This window comes from Cucurbita pepo, chloroplast (genome assembly GCF_057944985.1).
Source record: "Cucurbita pepo chloroplast, complete genome".
In the NCBI taxonomy this organism is placed as follows: domain Eukaryota; kingdom Viridiplantae; phylum Streptophyta; class Magnoliopsida; order Cucurbitales; family Cucurbitaceae; genus Cucurbita; species Cucurbita pepo.
Window position 1 is genome coordinate 62,501 of NC_038229.1, and position 22,500 is coordinate 85,000.

Genomic DNA, 22,500 nt, shown 5'->3' on the forward strand with positions numbered 1-22,500 from the left:
AAGTAGTTATTTACTTTATAGGAATCAAAGTAAAAATTCGAAGAATGGATTTTTCTTTGGTAACATAAGATTAAATTGTAGAAAGAATCATGCGGAGAAATTTTTTTTACCGATATTCCTGATTAGTAATTAGGAAACCCCTATTAAACAAAATAAAAGAGCAAATTATTTCTTCCGCAAAATTTGGCGGGAATAAAATGAATTTCATGCTCCCTTCTTACATTACATGTGGATATATAATCCAACTATAGCAAATAGCGGCATAGAGTCTTGCATCTTTCTACATCTCTAGAGGATCTCTAGTTTTACTACGAATCCCTGTTGTTGGATCGGATTATAACGAACTTTTGGGTAATTTGTACGAAAATCTTTATGAAATTTTATTCAAAAAAATTATAAGACAAGATAATAAATAAAATAATACAAAAGTCTATTATGATACATATATTTCATGTCGAAAGATGAGTAAGTCCATTTATTTAATTCGACATTCCGCATTCCTTTTCTATATATACTCAAGTAGATATTACTTAGTATAATTATATATGAATTAGTATAATTCTAAGATACCTTTTATAACAATCAATAAATAACAGGTAAAAATATTAATATAACAATAAATAACAGGTACAAATATTAAGTCGAGGTATCCATTCTATGACAAACTTACCCTCTATTTTTGTGCCTTTAGTAGGCCTAGTATTTCCGGCAATGGCAATGGCTTCTTTATCTCTTCATGTTCAAAAAAACAAGATTTTTTAAATATGCTAGTGCCGTCTATTTTTTTTTTTCAAAACTTAGACTTTGACGATAACACAGCTATCTATTTAGTAGACTAGAGTCTAACATGTGGCTGACTCCAAACATAAGCGATTATACATGCGTAAACATGATATCTGAGGAAATGAATTATAAGTATTTGAAAATCGAAAATATATAACAGATCGGGCGACGAATGGTTGAGATGTAAAATCAATATATCTATATGGATGTAGGTATCTATAGGGAATCATATAAAGGTGATGTTATTATTTTAGATCTAAGTAATTCGATGAATTACTCCTAAAGTAAAGGTTCACATCAAAATAGTGCTAGTTGATTAGAGTTACTTCGGAAACAAAAAAAGTCAAATATATTTTTGTTATTCTAACAATTCCAATAAAATGCAACGAGATCTAGTATGAGTTGGCGATCAGAACGTATATGGATAGAATTTATAAGAGGATCTCGAAAAATCAGCAATTTCTGCTGGGCCTTTATCCTTTTTTTAGGTTCATTAGGGTTTTTGTTGGTTGGAACTTCCAGTTATCTTGGTAGGGATTTGATATCTTTATTTCCGTCTCAGCAAATAATTTTTTTTCCACAGGGGATCGTAATGTCTTTCTATGGGATTGCAGGTCTCTTTATTAGCTCCTATTTGTGGTGCACAATTTTGTGGAATGTAGGTAGCGGTTATGATCGATTCGATAGAAAAGAAGGAATAGTGTCTATTTTTCGTTGGGGGTTTCCTGGAAAAAATCGTCGAATCTTCCTCCGATTCCTTATGAAAGACATTCAGTCCATCAGAATAGAAGTTAAAGAGGGTATTTCTGCACGTCGTGTCCTTTATATGGAAATCAGAGGCCAAGGGGCCATTCCCTTGACTCGTACCGATCAGAATCTGACCCCACGAGAAATTGAGCAAAAGGCTGCCGAATTGGCCTATTTCTTGCGTGTACCAATTGAAGTTTTTTGAAAAATGAAGTTCAGAATGAATGCTTTCTTAGTTCGTAGCAAGAGGGATAAAACTGAAAAGAAACAATAGTCTTTTTTATAGACCATTTTATAGACCATAGTAATAGTATAACTTAACGGGAATTTCTTCAGAATGCTCATTTGAGCCAAAGCAGACGTATACGGAACAGACAGAAAACAGTCTTTGTCCGAAATTTTTATGCGTATGTAAATCAACTCCACAGTAACAAAAGTGGATTCTTTGATATTTTCTTTCTGTATTATTTCGAAATTCAAGGATTAACTAATGAATCACAAATCAAAAACTAAAAAACAGGGAATGGATTCATAATAGTATCCATATGACTTGTAATAGAACTTATGTTTGATATAAATATTAGTAGTGTAGAGAGGTAACGAATGAAGTGAGTTCATTAAAAAATCAAAGACGAAAAAATGGCAAAAAAGAAAGCATTCATTCCCCTTCTATATCTTGCATCTATAGTATTTTTGCCCTGGTGGATCTCTCTTTTATTTAATAAAAGCCTAGAATCTTGGGTTACTAATTGGTGGAATACTGGTCAATCCGAAATTTTTTTGAATGATATTCAAGAAAAGAGTATTATAAAAAAAGTTAGAGAATTAGAGGAACTCTTTCTCTTGGACGAAATGTTAAAGGAATACCCAGAAACACATCTACAAAAGCTTCGTATCGGAATCTACAAAGAAACGATCCAATTGATCAAGATGCACAATGAGGATCGTATCCATACGATTTTGCACTTCTCGACAAATATAATCTGTTTCATTATTCTAAGTGGTTATTCTATTCTTGGTAATGAAGAACTTGTTATTCTTAACTCTTGGGTTCAAGAGTTCCTATATAATTTAAGCGACACAATAAAAGCTTTTTCTATTCTTTTATTAACTGATTTATGTATAGGATTCCATTCGCCCCATGGTTGGGAACTAATGATTGGTTCTGTCTACAAAGATTTTGGATTTTCTCATAACGATCAAATTATATCCGGTCTTGTTTCCACTTTTCCGGTCATTCTGGACACAATTTTCAAATATTGGATCTTCCGTTATTTAAATCGTGTATCTCCGTCACTTGTAGTGATTTATCATTCAATGAATGACTGAAAAATCTAATGTTTGTTACTTTGTAACATAAGTAAAACATTCAAAATTGTACTTATTCCTTCTACCCATCCAGAAGGATGCCTCCTATATTCGAGTAAGATTATTTCAGTAAATAGCAGAATCATGGATAGGGAACTATACTAGGGACCTACCTAATTTTATTGTAGAAATTTTGGGGCTCAATGATTGGACCATGCAAACTAGAAATACCTTTTCTTCGATAAAGGAAGAGATTACTCGATCTATTTCCGTATCACTCATGATATATATAATAACTTGGGCACCCGTTTCAAATGCATATCCCATTTTTGCACAGCAGGGTTATGAAAATCCACGAGAAGCAACCGGCCGTATTGTCTGCGCCAACTGCCATTTAGCTAATAAGCCCGTGGATATCGAGGTTCCACAAGCGGTACTTCCTGATACTGTATTTGAAGCAGTTGTTCGAATTCCTTATGATATGCAACTGAAACAAGTTCTTGCGAATGGGAAAAGGGGCGGTTTGAATGTGGGGGCTGTTCTTATTTTACCCGAAGGGTTTGAATTAGCCCCCCCCGATCGTATTTCTCCCGAGATTAAAGAAAAGATGGGCAATCTGTCTTTTCAGAGCTATCGTCCCACTAAAAAAAATATTCTTGTGATAGGGCCCGTTCCTGGTCAGAAATATAGTGAAATCACCTTTCCTATTCTTTCCCCGGACCCTGCGACTAAGAAAGATGTTCACTTCTTAAAATATCCCATATACGTAGGCGGGAACAGGGGAAGGGGTCAGATTTATCCCGACGGGAGTAAGAGTAATAATAATGTTTATAATGCTACAGCAGCAGGTATAGTAAGCAAAATAATACGAAAAGAAAAAGGAGGATATGAAATAACCATAGTGGATGCATCGAATGAGCGTCAAGTGGTTGATATTATCCCTCCAGGACCAGAACTTCTTGTTTCAGAGGGCGAATCTATCAAACTGGATCAACCATTAACGAGTAATCCTAATGTGGGAGGATTTGGTCAGGGAGATGCGGAAATAGTCCTTCAAGATCCATTACGTGTCCAAGGCCTTTTGTTCTTTTTTGGATCTGTTATTTTGGCACAAATCTTTTTAGTTCTTAAAAAGAAACAGTTTGAGAAGGTTCAATTGTCCGAAATGAATTTCTAAATCTGCGTATTTATCAACATCAAGTTCGTAAAAAAAACCAAATTTTTGTTGGCAATTCTCTAATTTAATTATGTATGATCACAAAATTATGAAAAACTTTTTCCTTGTTTTTGTTTATATTCTTTTTCTACCGTATTTCGGGAATGACTTGTACCGCATTACTAGTCATAGTATGGATATTGTGAGGAAGACTATTTTACCTCTTCTTTATTTCTTTGTTTTTTACAATGCAAATAGGAGCGGTATTATTATGTCACTGGTGCCAGATTGAAATGTCATTGAATGTATCCATTTTTATTCTAATAGAATGAAATTTGATTAGATATTAAAAATAAGATAAGTAAATGGAGAATAGAAAAAAAAATGAAGGGAACAAAGGATTCTAGAAGGGATTATTCATCTTCCTAGTCTTTGATACCAGAAAAATTCCTTTTCTTGTTCTTGTGTCGAAATAATAAAATAATTAATAATTCTTGATCCCGTTCGTCAAAGATCCCTATTCTTGGTTTCAATTTTTCCCGGTTTATCAGAACCGTTTTTTGATTTATTACATAAGTAGTGAACAAATTCAATGAATTTATAAATTCTATTTTATATTAAAATAACTAGAGAAAATTCTATTAGTATATTTTACTATATTAAAGGGTTTGTGATATCTGATCGATAGAAATATATTATTGTTATATTGGGATTGTGTCATCCAGAAAGAGGGAATCGAGTGATTCTCTCTTTCTTTTTTTTTCGCTTTGAAAGTATCGACCGATACTATCGCGAAAGAGATGGTCTGAATCAATTTTTTGAAGCAATTCAGAATCAGAAAGAAATAAGTTTTGTGAAACATCGGAAAGATCCATTTTGTCATTTATATGAATAAATTATTCTAATTAGTAAGAGCTCAACGGGACCTACCCCCTCTTTTTTTCTGATTCGAGGGGGATCCTGTTGAGTTCTTACGCTTTCATGTCTACAACTCAGTTCATCCGATTATTACAGAGATGAACCTAATCCAGAATATGAACCATAAAAGAAAATACCGACTAAACCGATCACAGGAATACCAGTTACAGTACCTATTATCCAAAGAGGAATCCTTCCAGTAGTCTCGGCCATTTGTCCCACTTCCCTCCCCATTTCATCAAGTGGTCGTGCTAGAGACAGAAACAGTCATAGATAATTATGAGATGATATCCTTCCGAATGGGATAAGATAATTCGTACTATTATTTAGTATTTTCTTTTATTTAATTGAAGAAATAATTGGAAAATAAAACAGCAAGTACAAAAATGAGTAATAACCCCCAGTAAAGACTGGTACGATTCAATTCAACATTTTGTTCGTTCGGATTTGATTGTGTCATAGCTCTATAATTCGGATTAGGTTTATCGTTGGATGAACTGCATTGCTGATATTGACCCTAAAAAAGAAACGGTAGGTACAGCTAGTCCGTGAACAGCCAACCATCGCACTGTAAAAATAGGATAAGTTTTATCGATAGTCATTTGTTCCTCCTAAAAAGATCGACTAAATTCATCGAGTTGTTCCAAAGAATCAAAACGGCCAGTTATTAATGGAATTCCTTGTCGGCTCTCTGTAAAATACTCATTTGGACGAGGGCTTCCAAAAACATCGTAAGCTAAACCCGTGCTGACGAATAACCAACCTGCAATGAATAGAGAAGGTATAGTAATGCTATGAATGACCCAGTATCGAATACTGGTGATAATATCAGCAAAAGAACGTTCTCCTGTGCTTCCAGACATGCCGAGCTCCACATATTCTTGTACAGTCAAAAGGGGATCGATTCCGTAAAAGATGAGATCAGTAAATGGAAATTCACTGAAATTTTATCTTTGTAAGATCGTCAATATTGTACCGAGGGTGTTTTTAGAGTATACCGAATCAGTATAGCTATCCTTCTTCTGACGCAGCAACGCAATTTCACAATCAATATCGAAATGAAGCACTAAATAATTTGTTTCTTCTTTTCTTGGTGCTTGTCGATGTAGAATCATGTACCATTCATTCAATAGAAAATTATGAAAATTCCTGTATGTAGTATTATGTAGTATTAAGAGTTCTCTCGGTTATTGGCTTCGGGCTACACAGCGAAGATTGGGTAAAATGTGAATCCGACTGGTTGGTTTATAATAATTCAGGAAGCGGATTCTCATAGTCGCCAAATTCAATTAAATTTGACGTGAAATCTAGAAATATTTCTTTTGTGTTTGTAGTTATATTTTTGTTTGAATCTTTTTTTATTTTAAGGAATTGGTTAGTCGTCCAGTAACAAGTAACAGTAGTACATAGGATTCAATGAACGAAAGAGAACAAGGAATAGAATAATAATCAATATTCGTAATGCACGCATTATTGTTGTTATATTAGACTCAAAGGATCGTTCTTCACCTAATTAGAAGAATGGTTTTAATATGGAAAGAATAAATGTAGAACCTAGTTTTGAGTGATCTGATCGTGCGATACTTTTTTCTTTTTATTCAAGATTTTATGGGAATGAACCCACTACAGAAAATCTAATTAGTTGGAATCAAATTTAAATAAAGGGCATTATAAGATCATTCATTCTTCAGCGATTCAAAGAGCCGTTCATGTTTGAAAAAAAGTTACACAACATAGTTTATTTATTATTTTTTCTTTTTTTATTTTGTCTTTCTAATTATTTAGAATCTATTTAATAGATTTATATATTAAATTAATTTTTAATAAATTAATTATTGTTTATAATAAGAATATTAGTTTTTACAACTCTTGCGTTGTCCAATGAATCCGTTTATTCCGAATCGCGGGATAGAGAGACAGATGACGAATTGATTTCTTACCTATGTCACAAGATTTTTGTTAGTATCATCTATAATCATAATAATAGATGAATCAAAAACTTTCAATTGGTATTTTTACTTATCCATCCGCGTATCTTTCAAAAATAGAAACTTAGGGAAGTGCTTTATAAACATATGGATAAAAATAACGTATTTCATTTAGCCTCGTCATGCCTACTCTCACTAGTTATTTCGGTTTTCTACTAGCAGTTTTAACTCTAACCTCAGCTCTATTTATCGGTCTGAACAAGATACGACTTATTTGATTGAAATTAATTGAATGTACAATTAAAAAAAAGAAACGTTTCTGTGGTATTCTATATATTCTATATATTGTAGAGTTCTTTACCTTGTCAATTCAATTTCCAATTCCTGGTCATTGAGATTCATGGGCAATACCGATTAATATTTTAAGGATAGATATTACCTCTCCTTTTCCTCGTTCAACTAAATTGAAATGATTGAAGTTTTTCTATTTGGAATCGTATTAGGTCTAATTCCTATTACTTTGGCTGGATTATTTGTAACCGCATATTTACAATACAGACGGGGGGATCAGTTGGACCTTTGATTAATTAAAAGTTCTTTTTTTGATGGACCTCCTACTTGCAGGAGGTAAAATTTTGATTTCTGTTGAATTATTTCAGTCTAATTTTGATCTAACAACAACAACAATCGAATCACGCTCTGTAGGATTTGAACCTACGACATCGGGTTTTGGAGACCCGCGTTCTACCGAACTGAACTAAGAGCGTTTTATTATCAAACTAAATGCAACCCTAATATATCTTGCATACATATATTATCATATAGAATATGATAAAATGAAATAAAAAAAAAGATTGATTCGGTATATGTATGTTCCATTTTTATGGATCTCAATTGATTCCTCGTTACTGTTCAGAAGATAAGTAATAGGTAGGGATGACAGGATTTGAACCTGTGACATTTTGTACCCAAAACAAACGCGCTACCAAGCTGCGCTACATCCCTTTCAATTGGTCTACAGTGTCATTGTAGAGAATCTCTGTCTTGTTTTCCACATTTTTGATTTATTTCCTCCATTGGTATACACAAATTATCTTGCCATTTCTTCTTTTTTGTCTCATATCATATATTAAACTATAATAAAAAGACTTAACAAGCGGTTATTAACTATATATACATTTGATGGTATGTAATACCATTATGTATTACAAATTACTATAAAGTAGGAGGGTTTTAAATGCGAGATCTAAAAACATATCTCTCCGTGGCACCGGTAGTAAGTACTATATGGTTCGGGGCTTTAGCGGGTCTATTAATCGAGATCAATCGTTTATTCCCGGATGCGTTGGTATTCCCATTTTTTTCATTCTAGTTATTGACTTGGGAAGGGGTGAAGAAGATTAGAAAAACAATCAAATATCTGTGACTAATCCCCTTCCCCTTCTTTTTTTTAGAGTTTTTAGACTTAGAATAAGTTAGAAAAGAGAAAGAATAAAACTGGATTCAACTTCCCTCAAACTTGGACTCGGCGCGGGGTTCCAATTGAATTAATAAAAGAGTGAGAACGAAAATGAAAATGTGATGGCTAGGGCAACAATATCATACAAGATACTTAAATGCAAAACCGTACTGCGATTCTAAATTTAGAAATCATTGTATTACTATATTTTATATTTGATTGCAACGAAATCTTTTATAATTTGATTTCGAGTTACCAACTTCTCTTTTTTTCTTCATTTTGGATCGGAAAATAGAAGAGTTGCGTGAATCAAAAATACAAGGGAGGTTCATGGCCAAGGGTAAAGATGCCCGAGTAACAGTTATTTTGGAATGTACTCGTTGTGTTCGAAACGGTGTTAATAAGGAATCCGTGGGGATTTCCAGATATATTACTCAAAAGAATCGACACAATACGCCTAGTCGATTGGAATTGAGAAAATTCTGTCCCCGTTGTTACAAACATACGATTCATGGGGAGATAAAGAAATAGATCGAACCAATCGTCTGTGTGTCACCCTTTTCCAATCCAAGGAAGATGCAAAATTACATATATTAAACATATTTTCGATTTAAATATAAACAAACCAAATCCTATTTCTTAATTCTAAATTATTTTAGATCCGATCGAAATAGGATTTTCGGGATAAGGAATAAACAAACCATGGATAAATCCAAGAGACTCCTTCTTAAATCCAAACGATCTTTTCGTAGGCGTTTGCCCCCGATTCAATCGGGGGATCGAATTGATTATAGAAACATGAGTTTAATTAGTCGATTTATTAGTGAACAAGGAAAAATATTATCTAGACGGGTAAATAGATTGACCTTAAAACAGCAACGCTTAATTACTATTGCTATAAAACAAGCTCGTATTTTATCTTTGTTACCTTTTCTTAATAATGAGAAACAATTTGAAAGAAGGGCGTCTACCGCTGGAACTATTGGTCTTAGAACCAGGAATAAATAGGCTACTCTTCAATTGAATTAAAATGAAAATCCAAACTCAACCGCCGATTGATGCTTTGTTCGAAAAATCCCAAAATCTAGATTTGATTGTCGTGTCGTAAGAAAAAAAAGGAGAAGAAGAATTAATCTTTTTTTTATTGAACATATTTGCTCATTTTGACCACTTTATCATATTTTATCATACTAATTTCTACTTTACCTTCTCGGAGTTCATTCTCGAGAGAACTCCATTTTAAGCATTCCGCTGGATTCTTTCCAATCTTCTTATTTTATGATCTCATTGGAAATCATATAAAGACAATTCCTATTTAATATAGCGATTTGGGCAAGTATTTTACGATTAAGAAGCAACTGCCTCTTGTACAGATTGTGTATGAATCTACTATAACTGTAGTCTACCTTATTATATCGAATTACTGCATTTATTCGAGCGATCCACAACTGTCGAAAATTTCTTTTTTGCCTACCTCTATCCCGATAAGCTGAAGCCAAAGCTCTTATTTTCTGTTGAGTAATAGTTCGAGTAAGTCTTGAATGAGCCCCTCGAAAGCTTGATGCAAATAAACGAATTTTTGTTCTACGTCTCCGAGCTATATATCCTCGTTTAATTCTAGTCATTGAATAAATGAAACTTTGATGAATAACTAATTGATTTCCTTTCTTTCAGTTAGTCCTTTCTCCTTTCCTAGTCTATTAATAACAAAACGTATTTTTCCAATGTATAAAATAAAAATTCCAATGGCTTTTGCTACTATAACCTTCCCGACCACGATTTCTTTTTTGTTCTAGTCACCCCAAAATACGAAATTGTATTGATACTTGGTATCAAAAAAAAAACATCGAGTAAATAAAAAAAATCGAAATGGATAAAGAAATAGTGGGTTCCTTCGTTTCTATGGTTACTTCTTAAACGGTGAGGTCCTCTCTATACACCGGAGCTCCTTCTTTTATTTCATCAATGTTATTGTTAACTTGTACAGTTCACCCTCTTTGGCTCTACCCATGAATTAGCTAGTAATCGGTCTTTCACAACGAGATCTACCTATACAGTAACGGTATTTAATTATGAAGATTAGTTGGGTAGCTGACCCTCTTAGTCCGTTCTTGGAAGAATAAGGCCATAATCCTTCTGTTAAATAGGATTTCCTCTGCTTAATGGATAAGCATTTGTTACCAATGGGGAATTCTTTCTCATCTAAAATTGCAAATTGAGATGATTGGATTTGCACCAATAGAAACCATAAATTTGATACACAATAAAAGGATACGATAAATCTTTTTTATTTATTTTTAGGTAGTGAACGGAGTTCTTCCATTCATTCTATCCTATTCACTGGTATTTATCACTGATACGGGAAAAATTTTGTACTTTCTTTTGTCCCGGTCCATGGTCTGAACGAGTCGCACATACACCCTAGTACATGTTCCTCGACGCTGAGGGCATCCCCGAAGGGCGGGCGATTTGGTGATATTTCTGATTGGCTGTCTTGTGTTTCTAATAAGTTGTTTAATAGTTGGCATGTTGAATTGTATACATAATGAGTTGGTTTAGATCAATCCTAACCGGATGATTATGAATTACTTCTATATTCGATATTAATAATTAATAGGATTAATAGTAATAGAAAATATTATATTAACCCCCGGTAAGAAGAGAAAATCTCAAATTTCGGATTTTTGCGTGAAATCCCCGCTATTTTTTATTCAACCGCTACAACATCAACAATTCCATGAGCTTGGGCTTCTTTTGCTGACATAAAAGCATCCCTTTCCATATCTTCGGATACAACCCATAAGGGTTTGCCTGTTCTTTGTACATAAACCTTTGTGATGGTTTCGCGCAGCGTCAGTAGTTCTCCCGCTTCCAGGATCAATTCTCCCGTTTGTCCCTCATAAAAAGAACTAGCAGGTTGATGGATCATTACCCTGATGATTTAATAAATGGTTTTCTCTATCTCGCATGATCATGATGAGTCAAAGAGAATAAAAAAGATAGGATTAACAACCGTACAGGCATCCTTTGTGCAGTGCATACGGCTCCACAATGGAATTCGTTTTTACCTTCCATCGAAGGAATAGAAAATGGAGGATCTATCAGACCCAGAACAGTAAATTATCCAATAACCACCCTTCCTTTTTTTTTTGTAATTTTAAAATAAATACTATGATGGTTCCGTTGCTTTATTATTTCGTTTGTTATTCAGCAATCCCAAAGTTTCTTTTTTTTTCCTTAAAAAAAAATATTTCGTAGTCTTTCATAACAGAAATATTGTTAAGAGTCTTCCGTCGTGAAAACAAAAAAGTTTGTGACGCTGAAAGAGGCCTCCGATAAATCAGCTAAAATCGCAAATGCCTTTTATCTCATACTACTCTTTCGATACATAACCTAATGGTTTAGAAAAAAAACAAGAAAAAAATTCTCATATCGAATTCAAAGTGCCATGCTATTATTACTTAATATTCATATTTTCTATGGCGAAGGCATAGTTTTTCTTTTTTGTCTAAAAAAAAACTCATTGGCGCCGAGCGTGAGGGAATGCTAGACGTTTGGTAATTTCTCCTCCGACCAGAATAAAAGATCCCATTGAAGCGGCTAATCCCATGCATATTGTATGTATATCTGGTTTCACAAATTGCATAGTATCATAAATAGCTATTCCGGCTATTACCCCTCCACCGGGAGAGTTTATAAATAAATACTGATCTTTGTTCTCATCCTCTATACTGAGATATATCATAAGACCAATAATTTGATTCGAGATCTCGCTCTCAACGTCTTGGCCTAAAAAAAGTAATCTTTGTCGATAAAGTCGGTTGATTAGGATAAAATTGTATCCCTTAAGAACCGTACGGGCACCTTTTGATGCATACGGTTCAAAAAAAATAGCGAAAAAAAGAATCAATGTTTAGATTGTACCCTTCTTTAGAGGACTCTTTCTAACTTTTAATGAAGGGGCTTTTTCTTCCCTTCCATTTTTCAAGAAAGATGAGTTTTGTCCTTTGGCCCGCGGTCGTTTATCTATACTAGAAATTTCAATAAATAAAAAAACAATTCATTAAATTTTCAATTTATCGAACTAACTTTTCATTGATGTATTGTTTCATCGAGATCAAATTGCAATTGCGATGTCATTTTCTTGTTCCCGAATGGTCTTCTTCAATTCTTTTAGGTTTATGCTCTACTCCGAGTAAAGATCTGCCCGATTTGGATTTGCACATATAGGACAAATGCCCCAATAGCATGTCTTTTTGCTACGACTTCTTTTTTTTTTCAATTTACTTCATGCTTGTAAACAAATATTCAACCAACGTATTCATCATATTACTCCATTAATTAACAGTTTTCTATCAATCCTATTTATAAATAGAATATGATACAAGTAGTAATCATAGAATAGATAGATTCCAAATTTCCAAATTGGGTTTTTTCTAAGCGGAGCCTGGATACTTCATTTTATTAGTACAACCGAGAAAACCATAAATTATTCTAATTGATAATATTAATCTGGATACCCCCCAAAAAATAGATCTAATTCCACTTCACGCTCCAAATTTTTGATAATGAAATCAATCCGTCTTGGGCGAAAGAGAGGATACCTCGATCGGGGAAGAGAACGGGGAAATACCATATGACCCAATATATCTGACAAGTCGCACTATAGGTCAACCCACGATGCATCTTCATCTCCAGGACTTCGAAAAGGGACTTTTGGAATACCAACAGGCATTAAAGCAAACAAAAAAGAATTAAGTACTATAGCTCACTTTGATGTGGAAGCGTAACAACGGGTTTATTGTCTTAATAAATAAGATCGGCCTTTCTTTATCATATTTTATCTTTTAGCATATTTTATACATAGATTGAATAAGTTCATAAAAAAGGAAAACAGAAGGAATAAAGGAAAATTCTTCCGAATAGGTTTTTGAATGATGAACAAATATGTATACATTCACTCATAAAAAATAGGATCAATTCCCATCCACCATTGCGTATTGGTACTTATCGAGTATAGAATAGATCTGCTTCTTTTTGTTCCTACGAATAGAATAGAATTGTTCCATTATTACTAAAAGAATAGACCAAATATTAATCCTTTCGCCAAGATAATCCCCTCACCTCAAAGGGGGAGGTCCATAGCATAGTTTTTTTCAGTGCAATAAAGTTACATAGTGTCTATTTTTCGTTGATAAAGGGGTATTTCCATGGGTTTGCCTTGGTATCGTGTTCATACGGTTGTATTGAATGATCCCGGTCGTTTGCTTTCTGTTCATATAATGCATACAGCTCTAGTTGCTGGTTGGGCCGGTTCAATGGCCCTATACGAATTAGCAGTTTTTGATCCCTCTGATCCTGTTCTTGATCCAATGTGGAGACAAGGTATGTTCGTTATACCCTTCATGACTCGTTTAGGAATAACCAATTCATGGGGGGGTTGGAGTATCACAGGAGGGACTATAACGAATCCGGGTATTTGGAGTTACGAAGGTGTGGCCGGAGCACATATTGTGTTTTCTGGATTGTGCTTCTTAGCAGCTATCTGGCATTGGGTGTATTGGGATCTAGAAATATTTTGTGATGAACGTACAGGAAAACCTTCTTTGGATTTGCCGAAGATTTTTGGAATTCATTTATTTCTCTCAGGGTTGGGTTGCTTTGGTTTTGGTGCATTTCATGTAACCGGATTGTATGGTCCGGGAATATGGGTATCCGATCCTTATGGATTAACCGGAAGGGTACAAGCTGTAAATCCTGCGTGGGGTGTCGAAGGGTTTGATCCTTTTGTTCCGGGCGGAATAGCCTCTCATCATATTGCAGCAGGTACATTGGGCATATTAGCGGGCCTATTCCATCTTAGTGTTCGTCCGCCCCAACGTCTATACAAAGGATTACGTATGGGAAATATTGAAACCGTCCTTTCGAGTAGTATCGCTGCTGTCTTTTTTGCAGCTTTTGTTGTTGCTGGAACTATGTGGTATGGTTCAGCAACTACCCCGATTGAATTATTTGGTCCCACTCGTTATCAATGGGATCAGGGATACTTCCAGCAAGAAATATATCGAAGGGTTAGTGCCGGGCTAGCCGAAAATCAAAGTTTATCAGAAGCTTGGTCTAAAATTCCTGAAAAATTAGCTTTTTATGATTACATCGGGAATAATCCCGCAAAAGGTGGATTATTCAGAGCGGGTTCCATGGACAACGGGGATGGAATAGCTGTTGGGTGGTTAGGACACCCTGTTTTTAGAGATAAAGAAGGGCGCGAACTTTTTGTACGCCGTATGCCGACCTTTTTTGAAACATTTCCGGTTGTTTTGGTAGACGGCGACGGAATTGTTAGAGCCGATGTTCCTTTTCGAAGAGCAGAATCGAAGTATAGTGTTGAACAGGTCGGTGTAACTGTTGAGTTCTATGGTGGTGAACTCAATGGAGTCAGTTATAGTGATCCTGCTACTGTGAAAAAATATGCTAGACGTGCTCAATTGGGTGAAATTTTTGAATTAGATCGTGCTACTTTGAAATCCGATGGGGTTTTTCGTAGCAGTCCAAGGGGTTGGTTTACTTTTGGGCATGCTTCGTTTGCTTTGCTCTTCTTCTTCGGACACATTTGGCATGGTGCTAGAACCTTGTTCAGAGATGTCTTTGCTGGGATTGACCCAGATTTGGACGCTCAAGTAGAATTTGGGGCATTCCAAAAACTTGGAGATCCAACTACAAAAAGAGTCTAGTCTGATACAAGATTGCTCTGTTCCTTTTTTCCTTTATTTTTTGATTTGACATAGATGCTGACTTTTCATTTCTTTGACTCTTATCTTGGTCTTTTTTTTATCCGGAAAAAGATCCCAACTAAACAGGTATGGAAGCTATAATTGTAAACCGAAATCAAATCTATGGAAGCATTGGTTTATACATTCCTTTTAGTCTCGACTCTAGGAATAATTTTTTTCGCTATCTTTTTTCGCGAACCGCCTAAAGTTCCAACTAAAAAGGCGAAATGATTTCTCATTATCTCAATTGAAGTACTGAGCCTCACAATATTGTGAGGCTCAGTACTTCAACTAGTCCCCGTGTTCCTCGAATGGATCTCTTAGTTGTTGAGAGGGTTGCCCAAAAGCAGTATATAAGGCATACCCAGTAAAACTTACAAGTAAACCAGATATAGAGATGGCAACTAGGGTTGCTGTTTCCATTATTATATAATTTCAAGACCACAATGGATCTATGATAAGATCATTTATTTACAACGGAATGGTATACAAAGTCAACAGATCTCACTGAATAAACAAAAATATAGGATTATTTATGGCTACACAAACCGTTGAGGATAGTTCTAGATCTGGGCCAAGACGAACTATTGTAGGGGATTTATTGAAACCATTGAATTCGGAATATGGTAAAGTGGCTCCTGGGTGGGGAACTACGCCTTTGATGGGTGTCGCGATGGGTCTATTTGCGATATTCCTATCTATTATTTTGGAGATTTATAATTCTTCCATTTTACTGGACGGAATTTCAAGCAATTAGATTGGATTCACAAGAACCCCTAAATAACCTTTCAATAAAAAGTAAAGTCTAAAGTATGTAGGTTTCCGCTTTTTAGCCCACTCTTTTTTGGTAGTTCGATCGTGGAATTTCTTTTTTTCTGTATTTCCGGAATATGAGTGTGTGACTTGTTAGAATTGATCCTATGGATACGACAGAGAAGAAGTCGGTCATCTTGATCAAGATGATTTTATCTCCTTGGATATTCAGTCTAGGCTAGTATCTGGAGCACAGAATATATGAAATAGATTCCAAACTATTATAAAAAATATTAGAACTATGATTCATACTTATCAGACCTCGTGGCCGGACTCCGAAAAAAGAGTTAGAAGTGAGAAATTCAAAAAATTTTATTCTTTTGTTTATACTTATTTTGGTTAAAGGATAAACGTTTCTTTGTCTTTTTTTCATGATATTCAGTCATTGAATAAGCATTGAATAAGTGATAATCCAAGGGTTCTTACTCAGGGAATTTTGGAACTTTTTTTGAAAGGAAAGGTTTTTTTCTTGAATCATCGTGGTTCTAGGATGAATCTAAGGTTTTAATTGATTCATAGGGTCTTAACAAGAGAATTCCTATCAATAATAAAGAAAACAAGAGTAAAGTCGCATTACACACAAATCAAAGAAAAAATAGGTAAATAGAAGATTCAAGAGGCCCCTAATGATCAATATAAATACGAATGAGCCGACTTGATATTTGGGCATTATAACTACAAAGAAGACTTTTCGGATTTTGATTCTTTCGTATCTTCATAGAAAAAATTGAATCATAGCATTAAGAAGTTTGAAACTTTTTAGTACACATATTCGTTACGAGCGGTATTTGGGTGTTTCTGTTTGAGCCGTACGAGACGAAATTCTCATATACGGTTCTCAGAGGGGGGTCCCCTTGGTTTCCCTATCTCAATAAAGTGTATGATTGGTTCGAAGAACGTCTTGAAATTCAGGCGATTGCAGATGATATAACTAGCAAATACGTTCCTCCTCACGTCAACATATTTTATTGTCTAGGAGGAATTACGCTTACTTGTTTTTTAGTACAAGTAGCTACGGGGTTTGCTATGACTTTTTACTATCGTCCGACCGTTACTGAGGCTTTTGCTTCTGTTCAATATATAATGACGGAAGCTAACTTTGGTTGGTTAATCCGATCAGTTCATAGATGGTCGGCAAGTATGATGGTCTTAATGATGATCCTGCACGTATTTCGCGTGTATCTTACTGGTGGATTTAAAAAACCTCGTGAATTGACTTGGGTTACAGGTGTGGTTCTGGCTGTATTGACCGCATCCTTTGGTGTAACTGGTTATTCCTTACCTCGGGACCAAATTGGTTATTGGGCAGTCAAAATTGTAACAGGTGTACCGGAAGCTATTCCAGTAATAGGGTCGCCTTTGGTAGAGTTATTACGCGGAAGTGCTAGTGTGGGACAATCTACCTTGACTCGTTTTTATAGTTTACACACTTTTGTATTACCTCTTCTTACTGCCGTATTTATGTTAATGCACTTCCCAATGATACGTAAGCAAGGCATTTCTGGTCCTTTATAGAGAATCGAAATCATAGATTTGTAATTAGTTATTTATGATTACTCGGGGGAGGAAGAAGAGTATTTCATTGCTGCAAATATGTCTTATTGAAAAATAAGACATGTATTGGGATATTTCCCTTCAACTCCACGAAATTTTATTCGTTATTTTTCAATAATAGTTGAGGGGAATTCTTCGAAGAGAAAATGGATTATGGGAGTGTGTGACTTGAACTATTGATTGGGCCGTGTGGATATATGTCTTTTTATCTGCCACATTGGGATTCACAACCAAATGTGTCTTTATTCCAACCACCGCGAAAGCTCCATACAGAGGGTAGGCTGGTTCGCTTGAAGAGAATCTTTTCTATGATCAGACTTGACCATGTCGTGCATGACCAGGCTCCGTAAGATCCAGTAGAATAGGTGATATATCTGGCATAATTCAGATTATGTTTTATCTATTTCACTTACTTAATAGTATGAAAATGCATTCATTTCCTCTGCATTGACTCGATTTATGATACTATCGGAGTGAAACAAGGGATCTAAAGAAGAACATAGGCTAGACTCTATTAGTAACAAGTAAATCCTTTGCTTTGGATGTAAAAAGTATCCATATTTTAATTTTTTTTGGGGGCTAAAGCCCCATCGCAAGGTCTGAGACGACCCAGAAAGCACTTGAACATTATCAACTTTGTAAGCCTACTTGGGTATTGAGCATTTATCTGTAAGAACTGAATTCGGTGCAATGGATAATTGTAACTCTGGAAAACAGAATCTGCTAAATTTTTTCTTACATGGAATCAATCATTTATTTTATATATGCTTGGATAAGATAGCGATTTTTTATCTGCATCCAGTTGGTTCGTTTGATTTGTGCTCGAGCCGGATGATGAAAAATTATCATGTCCGGTTCTTTCGGGGGATGGATCCATAATAATTCACCTATCCTAATAACAAAAAAACCAGATTTGAATGATCCTGTATTAAGAGCTAAATTGGCTAAGGGTATGGGTCATAATTATTACGGAGAACCCGCATGGCCCAATGATCTTTTATATATTTTTCCAGTAGTAATTCTAGGTACTATTGCATGTAACGTGGGTTTAGCGGTTCTAGAACCATCAATGATTGGTGAACCCGCAGATCCATTTGCAACTCCTTTGGAAATATTGCCGGAATGGTATTTCTTTCCCGTATTTCAAATCCTTCGTACAGTGCCAAATAAGTTATTGGGTGTTCTTTTAATGGTTTCCGTACCGGCGGGATTATTAACTGTACCGTTTTTGGAGAATGTCAATAAATTCCAAAATCCATTTCGTCGTCCAGTAGCGACAACCGTCTTTTTGATTGGTACCGCAGTAGCCCTTTGGTTGGGTATTGGAGCAACATTACCGATTGATAAATCCCTAACTTTAGGTCTTTTTTAAATTGATTCAATTGTGAAATAAAATATCACTAAAATATCACGACGTGTGTATCTAGGGAATAGTTGCTTCAAAGTGAATTACCCCTAGATACACATATTTAATGAAATTTTTGATTTATTTTGAGTATACGGATTCCGTTAAAGATTCAAACTTCATTTTCGTCTTTTTTTTCTAAAGTTTTTCTACAAAAAAATCCAATGGATTTTAAATTTATGCAAAATTCTTTTCCATTTCGAGAATGTCTAATATATGTTTTACGTCTTCTATGCGAAAATGTTTCATTTTCATAAGTTCGTCTGGACTATTATTCAAAAGGTCAAATAATGTATGTATATTGGACCTTTTGAGGCAATTATAGATCCTAGGAGGCAATTCTGATTGGTCAATAAAAATATATTTTAATGCTATTTCTTTTTTCTTTTTCCTTAGTTTAGCCAATTTCTCATGAAAAGTAAAAAGGGGTAAAGTAACTTTCTGTTTATTGTTTTTTAAATGGAAGTTTTCTTCTTCCGCATGTAAAAAAGGAATAAATAAATCAATCAAATTCCGAGAGGCTTCATGAAGTGCTTCTTTAGGAGTTAAACTTCCATTGGTCCATATTTCGAGAAAAAGTATCTCTTGTTTTTCATTCCCATTTACATAAGAATGAATACTATGATTCGCATTTCGAACAGGCATGAATATAGCGTCTATAGGATAACTTGCGTCTTGAAAATTATTTGGCGTTTGTATACGATATCCGCGATTCCTCTCGATCTTTAATTCAATACACAAATTAATTGGCTGCGTTAGGTTAGCTATATGCTGTGTATTATCAACGATTTCCACAGAAGGTGGTAAGATGATGTCTTGAGCAGTTACGCATCCAGGACCCTTGACACAAATAGACGCATCACGAGTTCCATACAGATTACTTCTCAATACAATTTCTTTCAAATTCATTAAAATTTCATGTACTGATTCTTGAATACCAACTATGGTAGAGTATTCATGTGGGATTTTTTCAGATTTTGCACGTGTGATACATGTTCCCTCTATTTCTCCAAGCAAAGCTTTTCGCATCGCAATGCCTATAGTATCTGCTTGCCCCTTAATAAGTGGAGACAGAATAAAGCGTCCATAATAAAGACGCTTACTGTCTGCTCTTGATTCAACACACTTCCACTTTAGTGTCCGAGTCGATACTCTTATTTTCTCTCGAACCATAGTAATATTTTTTGATCAAATCATTGAATTATTTATTTCTCTTGAAATTTCTCTTCAATGTTTATTTTTACACACGTCGTTTTTTCGGGGGCCTACAGCCATTATGTGGCATAGGGGTTACATCCCGTATGAAACTTAAGAGTATACCGCTTCTACGAATAGCTCTTAACGCTGCATCTCTTCCGAGACCAGGGCCCTTTATCATGACTTCTGCTCGTTGCATACCTTGATCTGCTACTGCCCGAATAGCATTTCCTGCTGCGGTTTGAGCAGCAAATGGTGTCCCTCTTCTTGGACCTTTGAATCCACAAGTACCAGCGGAGGACCAAGAAATTACCCGACCCCGTACATCTGTAACAGTCACAATTGTATTGTTGAAACTTGCTTGAACATGAATAACGCCCTTTGGTATTTTACGCGTACTTTTACGTGAGCTAATACGTCCATTTCTACGTGAACCGATTCTTGCTATGGGTTTTGCCATATTTTATCATCTCATAAATTTAAGTCAGAGATATATGGATATATCCATTTCATGTCAAAACGGATCCTTTAATTTCTTTTTATGTGTATATCGTGGGTGGCCTTTAGGGGTCCTTTTTTTATAAAGATTATCCTTGTCTTTGTTTATGTCTCGGATTGGAACAAATTACCATAATTCGTCTCCGCCTACGGATCAGGCGGCATTTTTCACAAATTTTCCGAATGGAGGCCCTTATTTTCATATTTGTCATTCCTTACCTTAATTCCGAATCCCCTTATTGGAAGAAAATAAGTTTCTTGAAATTTTCAATTTCGAATTGTATCCCTACAAAAAAGAATATTGCAAGTCAAAAGACTACTTCACCTAATCATTCGAATCTTTGTTTCGTAGTCTCTAAATTATACGCCCTCTGGTTCTGGTTGAATCCTAACACCTTACTCCAATTTTGACTCTATATGACCTAGTATATGTATAAAACTATGTCGAATCCTTCCTGAAACGTAACCTAGAATTGGATCCTCATTATTTAAACAAACCCCAAACATACCATTGGGAAGTGATTCAGTAATTAAATCTGCATAAATCCTTTTTTGTTCTTTCATTCCAGATGAAACCCGTTTCAAAGTATCAATTAATGAAAGGGGAGTGCTATTACAAATCCACCTCTTTTTTTTTTTTTACAATATAGGGAAGTTATTTGAATATCATAAAGATTACCATATATAACACAAAATTTCTCCGCCGATTCCCTGTAGTCGAGCTTCTCGGTCTGTCATTATACCCCGAGAAGTAGAAAGAATTACAATCCCCATTCCGCCTAAAATTCTAGGAATTTGTTGATAGTTAGAATAGATTCGGAGACCAGGTCTACTGATCCGTTTTAAATTTAAAATTGTTTTATATGGTCCTTTCCTATTTCTTCTATGTCGTAGGGTTAAAACCCAAAAATCCTTGTTGCTTTCCCTATGTTTCCTTATGTTTTCAATAAAACCTTCTCGTAAAAGTATTTTAACAATGTTTTCGGTGATGTTAGTAGATGGTATTCGAACCATTTCTTTTCTATTCATGTCAGCATTGCGAATAGAGGTTATTATGTTAGCAATAGTGTCCTTACCCATGATAAACGAAAATTATTGGTTACTTTTCATTTTGATCTAATCAACATGCTTTTTTTATTAATTTATTAAATAGTTATTAATTTTAAAAGGTATATACGTGATACACAATCTACTAATTAATTTCATTCAAATACTATAACTATCTCACGGTCTCATCTTATAATACTTCAGGTGCTAATGAAATTATTTTAGTGAAATTTAACTGTCTCAATTCTCGGGCAATCGCACCAAAAATTCGAGTTCCTTTTGGATTTCCTTCTTGATCAATAACAACTGCAGCATTGTCATCATATCGTATTATCATACCGTTTTCTCGTTTGAGTTCTTTACAAGTACGTACAATTACAGCTCTGATCACTTCTGATCTTTCTAGAGGTGTATTTGGGACGGCTTTCTTGATTACAGCAACAATAACGTCACCAATATGAGCATATCGTCGATTACTAGCCCCTATGATTCGAATACACATCAATTCTCGGGCTCCGCTGTTATCTGCTACATTCAAAAGGGTTTGAGGTTGAATCATATTATTTTGGAATCTTTTCTTTCAATGCAAAGGGCGAAGTAAAAAAAAAAGAAATCTTCAATTGTTTTTTTTTCATCTCAAACAAAGACCGCTTTCCTTTGATTCTACATTTCTATCCCGAAGTAATGAATTGGGTTCGTATAGGCATTTTTGATGCCGCTATTGAAATAGCTTTTCTGGCTATATTTTCGGCTACTCCACTCATTTCATAAAGTATTCTACCTGGTTTAACAACAGCTACCCAATATTCGGGGGATCCTTTCCCTGAACCCATACGTGTTTCTGTGGGTCTTAGTGTAACGGGTTTGTCTGGAAATATACGTACCCATATTTTTCCGCCGCGTCGTGCATTTCGTGT

The 22,500-nt window shown here is 35.0% G+C and overlaps 28 protein-coding genes and 2 non-coding genes across 31 annotated transcripts in view. All coding sequences in view use genetic code 11, as the record gives it.

Annotated features, from left to right (window-relative positions):
- The first annotated feature begins 657 nt into the window (after window positions 1-657).
- Window positions 658-762, forward strand: psaI (photosystem I subunit VIII). The gene has a single exon. The coding sequence runs from the start codon at window positions 658-660 to the stop codon at window positions 760-762; it is 105 nt and encodes a 34-aa protein (YP_009505090.1).
- Window positions 763-1,180: 418 nt separating this feature from the next.
- ycf4 (photosystem I assembly protein Ycf4) lies at window positions 1,181-1,735 on the forward strand. The gene has a single exon. It carries the CDS (start codon window positions 1,181-1,183, stop codon window positions 1,733-1,735), a length of 555 nt encoding a protein of 184 aa, YP_009505091.1.
- A 434-nt stretch (window positions 1,736-2,169) lies between these two features.
- cemA (envelope membrane protein) lies at window positions 2,170-2,859 on the forward strand. Its single transcript has one exon. The coding sequence runs from the start codon at window positions 2,170-2,172 to the stop codon at window positions 2,857-2,859; it is 690 nt and encodes a 229-aa protein (YP_009505092.1).
- A 193-nt stretch (window positions 2,860-3,052) lies between these two features.
- On the forward strand, window positions 3,053-4,015 carry petA (cytochrome f). The gene has a single exon. It carries the CDS (start codon window positions 3,053-3,055, stop codon window positions 4,013-4,015), a length of 963 nt encoding a protein of 320 aa, YP_009505093.1.
- A 987-nt stretch (window positions 4,016-5,002) lies between these two features.
- psbJ (photosystem II protein J) lies at window positions 5,003-5,125 on the reverse strand. Its single transcript has one exon. The coding sequence runs from the start codon at window positions 5,123-5,125 to the stop codon at window positions 5,003-5,005; it is 123 nt and encodes a 40-aa protein (YP_009505094.1).
- Window positions 5,126-5,255: 130 nt separating this feature from the next.
- psbL (photosystem II protein L) lies at window positions 5,256-5,372 on the reverse strand. The gene has a single exon. The coding sequence runs from the start codon at window positions 5,370-5,372 to the stop codon at window positions 5,256-5,258; it is 117 nt and encodes a 38-aa protein (YP_009505095.1).
- Window positions 5,373-5,394: 22 nt separating this feature from the next.
- psbF (photosystem II protein VI) lies at window positions 5,395-5,514 on the reverse strand. Its single transcript has one exon. It carries the CDS (start codon window positions 5,512-5,514, stop codon window positions 5,395-5,397), a length of 120 nt encoding a protein of 39 aa, YP_009505096.1.
- A 9-nt stretch (window positions 5,515-5,523) lies between these two features.
- Window positions 5,524-5,775, reverse strand: psbE (photosystem II protein V). Its single transcript has one exon. It carries the CDS (start codon window positions 5,773-5,775, stop codon window positions 5,524-5,526), a length of 252 nt encoding a protein of 83 aa, YP_009505097.1.
- Window positions 5,776-7,022: 1,247 nt separating this feature from the next.
- Window positions 7,023-7,118, forward strand: petL (cytochrome b6/f complex subunit VI). Its single transcript has one exon. The coding sequence runs from the start codon at window positions 7,023-7,025 to the stop codon at window positions 7,116-7,118; it is 96 nt and encodes a 31-aa protein (YP_009505098.1).
- A 191-nt stretch (window positions 7,119-7,309) lies between these two features.
- Window positions 7,310-7,423, forward strand: petG (cytochrome b6/f complex subunit V). Its single transcript has one exon. The coding sequence runs from the start codon at window positions 7,310-7,312 to the stop codon at window positions 7,421-7,423; it is 114 nt and encodes a 37-aa protein (YP_009505099.1).
- Window positions 7,424-7,533: 110 nt separating this feature from the next.
- trnW-CCA lies at window positions 7,534-7,607 on the reverse strand. Its single transcript has one exon. It is a non-coding gene; the product is annotated as a tRNA-Trp (tRNA).
- Window positions 7,608-7,771: 164 nt separating this feature from the next.
- Window positions 7,772-7,845, reverse strand: trnP-TGG. Its single transcript has one exon. It is a non-coding gene; the product is annotated as a tRNA-Pro (tRNA).
- Window positions 7,846-8,077: 232 nt separating this feature from the next.
- psaJ (photosystem I subunit IX) lies at window positions 8,078-8,212 on the forward strand. Its single transcript has one exon. The coding sequence runs from the start codon at window positions 8,078-8,080 to the stop codon at window positions 8,210-8,212; it is 135 nt and encodes a 44-aa protein (YP_009505100.1).
- A 417-nt stretch (window positions 8,213-8,629) lies between these two features.
- On the forward strand, window positions 8,630-8,830 carry rpl33 (ribosomal protein L33). The gene has a single exon. The coding sequence runs from the start codon at window positions 8,630-8,632 to the stop codon at window positions 8,828-8,830; it is 201 nt and encodes a 66-aa protein (YP_009505101.1).
- A 171-nt stretch (window positions 8,831-9,001) lies between these two features.
- On the forward strand, window positions 9,002-9,307 carry rps18 (ribosomal protein S18). Its single transcript has one exon. It carries the CDS (start codon window positions 9,002-9,004, stop codon window positions 9,305-9,307), a length of 306 nt encoding a protein of 101 aa, YP_009505102.1.
- Window positions 9,308-9,570: 263 nt separating this feature from the next.
- rpl20 (ribosomal protein L20) lies at window positions 9,571-9,924 on the reverse strand. Its single transcript has one exon. The coding sequence runs from the start codon at window positions 9,922-9,924 to the stop codon at window positions 9,571-9,573; it is 354 nt and encodes a 117-aa protein (YP_009505103.1).
- Window positions 9,925-10,713: 789 nt separating this feature from the next.
- rps12 (ribosomal protein S12) lies at window positions 10,714-10,827 on the reverse strand (one part of a trans-spliced gene, as the record gives it; the record has 2 gene entries for this part). Coding sequences YP_009505104.1 and YP_009505059.1 both cover window positions 10,714-10,827 — 114 coding nt within the window.
- Window positions 10,828-11,006: 179 nt separating this feature from the next.
- Window positions 11,007-13,034, reverse strand: clpP (ATP-dependent Clp protease proteolytic subunit). Its single transcript has 3 exons — window positions 12,964-13,034; window positions 11,830-12,123; window positions 11,007-11,232 (listed from the first exon to the last, which is right to left on the reverse strand). The coding sequence occupies exons 1-3, from the start codon at window positions 13,032-13,034 to the stop codon at window positions 11,007-11,009; spliced, it is 591 nt and encodes a 196-aa protein (YP_009505105.1).
- A 475-nt stretch (window positions 13,035-13,509) lies between these two features.
- On the forward strand, window positions 13,510-15,030 carry psbB (photosystem II 47 kDa protein). The gene has a single exon. The coding sequence runs from the start codon at window positions 13,510-13,512 to the stop codon at window positions 15,028-15,030; it is 1,521 nt and encodes a 506-aa protein (YP_009505106.1).
- Window positions 15,031-15,192: 162 nt separating this feature from the next.
- psbT (photosystem II protein T) lies at window positions 15,193-15,300 on the forward strand. The gene has a single exon. The coding sequence runs from the start codon at window positions 15,193-15,195 to the stop codon at window positions 15,298-15,300; it is 108 nt and encodes a 35-aa protein (YP_009505107.1).
- Window positions 15,301-15,360: 60 nt separating this feature from the next.
- psbN (photosystem II protein N) lies at window positions 15,361-15,492 on the reverse strand. The gene has a single exon. The coding sequence runs from the start codon at window positions 15,490-15,492 to the stop codon at window positions 15,361-15,363; it is 132 nt and encodes a 43-aa protein (YP_009505108.1).
- A 112-nt stretch (window positions 15,493-15,604) lies between these two features.
- psbH (photosystem II protein H) lies at window positions 15,605-15,826 on the forward strand. The gene has a single exon. It carries the CDS (start codon window positions 15,605-15,607, stop codon window positions 15,824-15,826), a length of 222 nt encoding a protein of 73 aa, YP_009505109.1.
- Window positions 15,827-15,959: 133 nt separating this feature from the next.
- Window positions 15,960-17,397, forward strand: petB (cytochrome b6). The gene is made up of 2 exons: window positions 15,960-15,965; window positions 16,756-17,397. Exons 1-2 carry the CDS (start codon window positions 15,960-15,962, stop codon window positions 17,395-17,397), a joined length of 648 nt encoding a protein of 215 aa, YP_009505110.1.
- A 192-nt stretch (window positions 17,398-17,589) lies between these two features.
- Window positions 17,590-18,808, forward strand: petD (cytochrome b6/f complex subunit IV). Its single transcript has 2 exons — window positions 17,590-17,597; window positions 18,334-18,808. Exons 1-2 carry the CDS (start codon window positions 17,590-17,592, stop codon window positions 18,806-18,808), a joined length of 483 nt encoding a protein of 160 aa, YP_009505111.1.
- A 210-nt stretch (window positions 18,809-19,018) lies between these two features.
- rpoA (RNA polymerase alpha subunit) lies at window positions 19,019-20,014 on the reverse strand. The gene has a single exon. The coding sequence runs from the start codon at window positions 20,012-20,014 to the stop codon at window positions 19,019-19,021; it is 996 nt and encodes a 331-aa protein (YP_009505112.1).
- Window positions 20,015-20,081: 67 nt separating this feature from the next.
- On the reverse strand, window positions 20,082-20,498 carry rps11 (ribosomal protein S11). Its single transcript has one exon. It carries the CDS (start codon window positions 20,496-20,498, stop codon window positions 20,082-20,084), a length of 417 nt encoding a protein of 138 aa, YP_009505113.1.
- Window positions 20,499-20,625: 127 nt separating this feature from the next.
- On the reverse strand, window positions 20,626-20,739 carry rpl36 (ribosomal protein L36). Its single transcript has one exon. The coding sequence runs from the start codon at window positions 20,737-20,739 to the stop codon at window positions 20,626-20,628; it is 114 nt and encodes a 37-aa protein (YP_009505114.1).
- Window positions 20,740-21,211: 472 nt separating this feature from the next.
- On the reverse strand, window positions 21,212-21,616 carry rps8 (ribosomal protein S8). The gene has a single exon. It carries the CDS (start codon window positions 21,614-21,616, stop codon window positions 21,212-21,214), a length of 405 nt encoding a protein of 134 aa, YP_009505115.1.
- A 157-nt stretch (window positions 21,617-21,773) lies between these two features.
- rpl14 (ribosomal protein L14) lies at window positions 21,774-22,142 on the reverse strand. The gene has a single exon. The coding sequence runs from the start codon at window positions 22,140-22,142 to the stop codon at window positions 21,774-21,776; it is 369 nt and encodes a 122-aa protein (YP_009505116.1).
- A 112-nt stretch (window positions 22,143-22,254) lies between these two features.
- The window catches only part of rpl16 (ribosomal protein L16), a 1,500-nt gene continuing 1,254 nt past the window's right edge, over window positions 22,255-22,500 (reverse strand). The window contains exon 2 of the mRNA in view: window positions 22,255-22,500. This exon is cut by the window's right edge and continues 150 nt beyond it. Within this exon, the coding sequence (YP_009505117.1) occupies window positions 22,255-22,500 (246 nt within the window).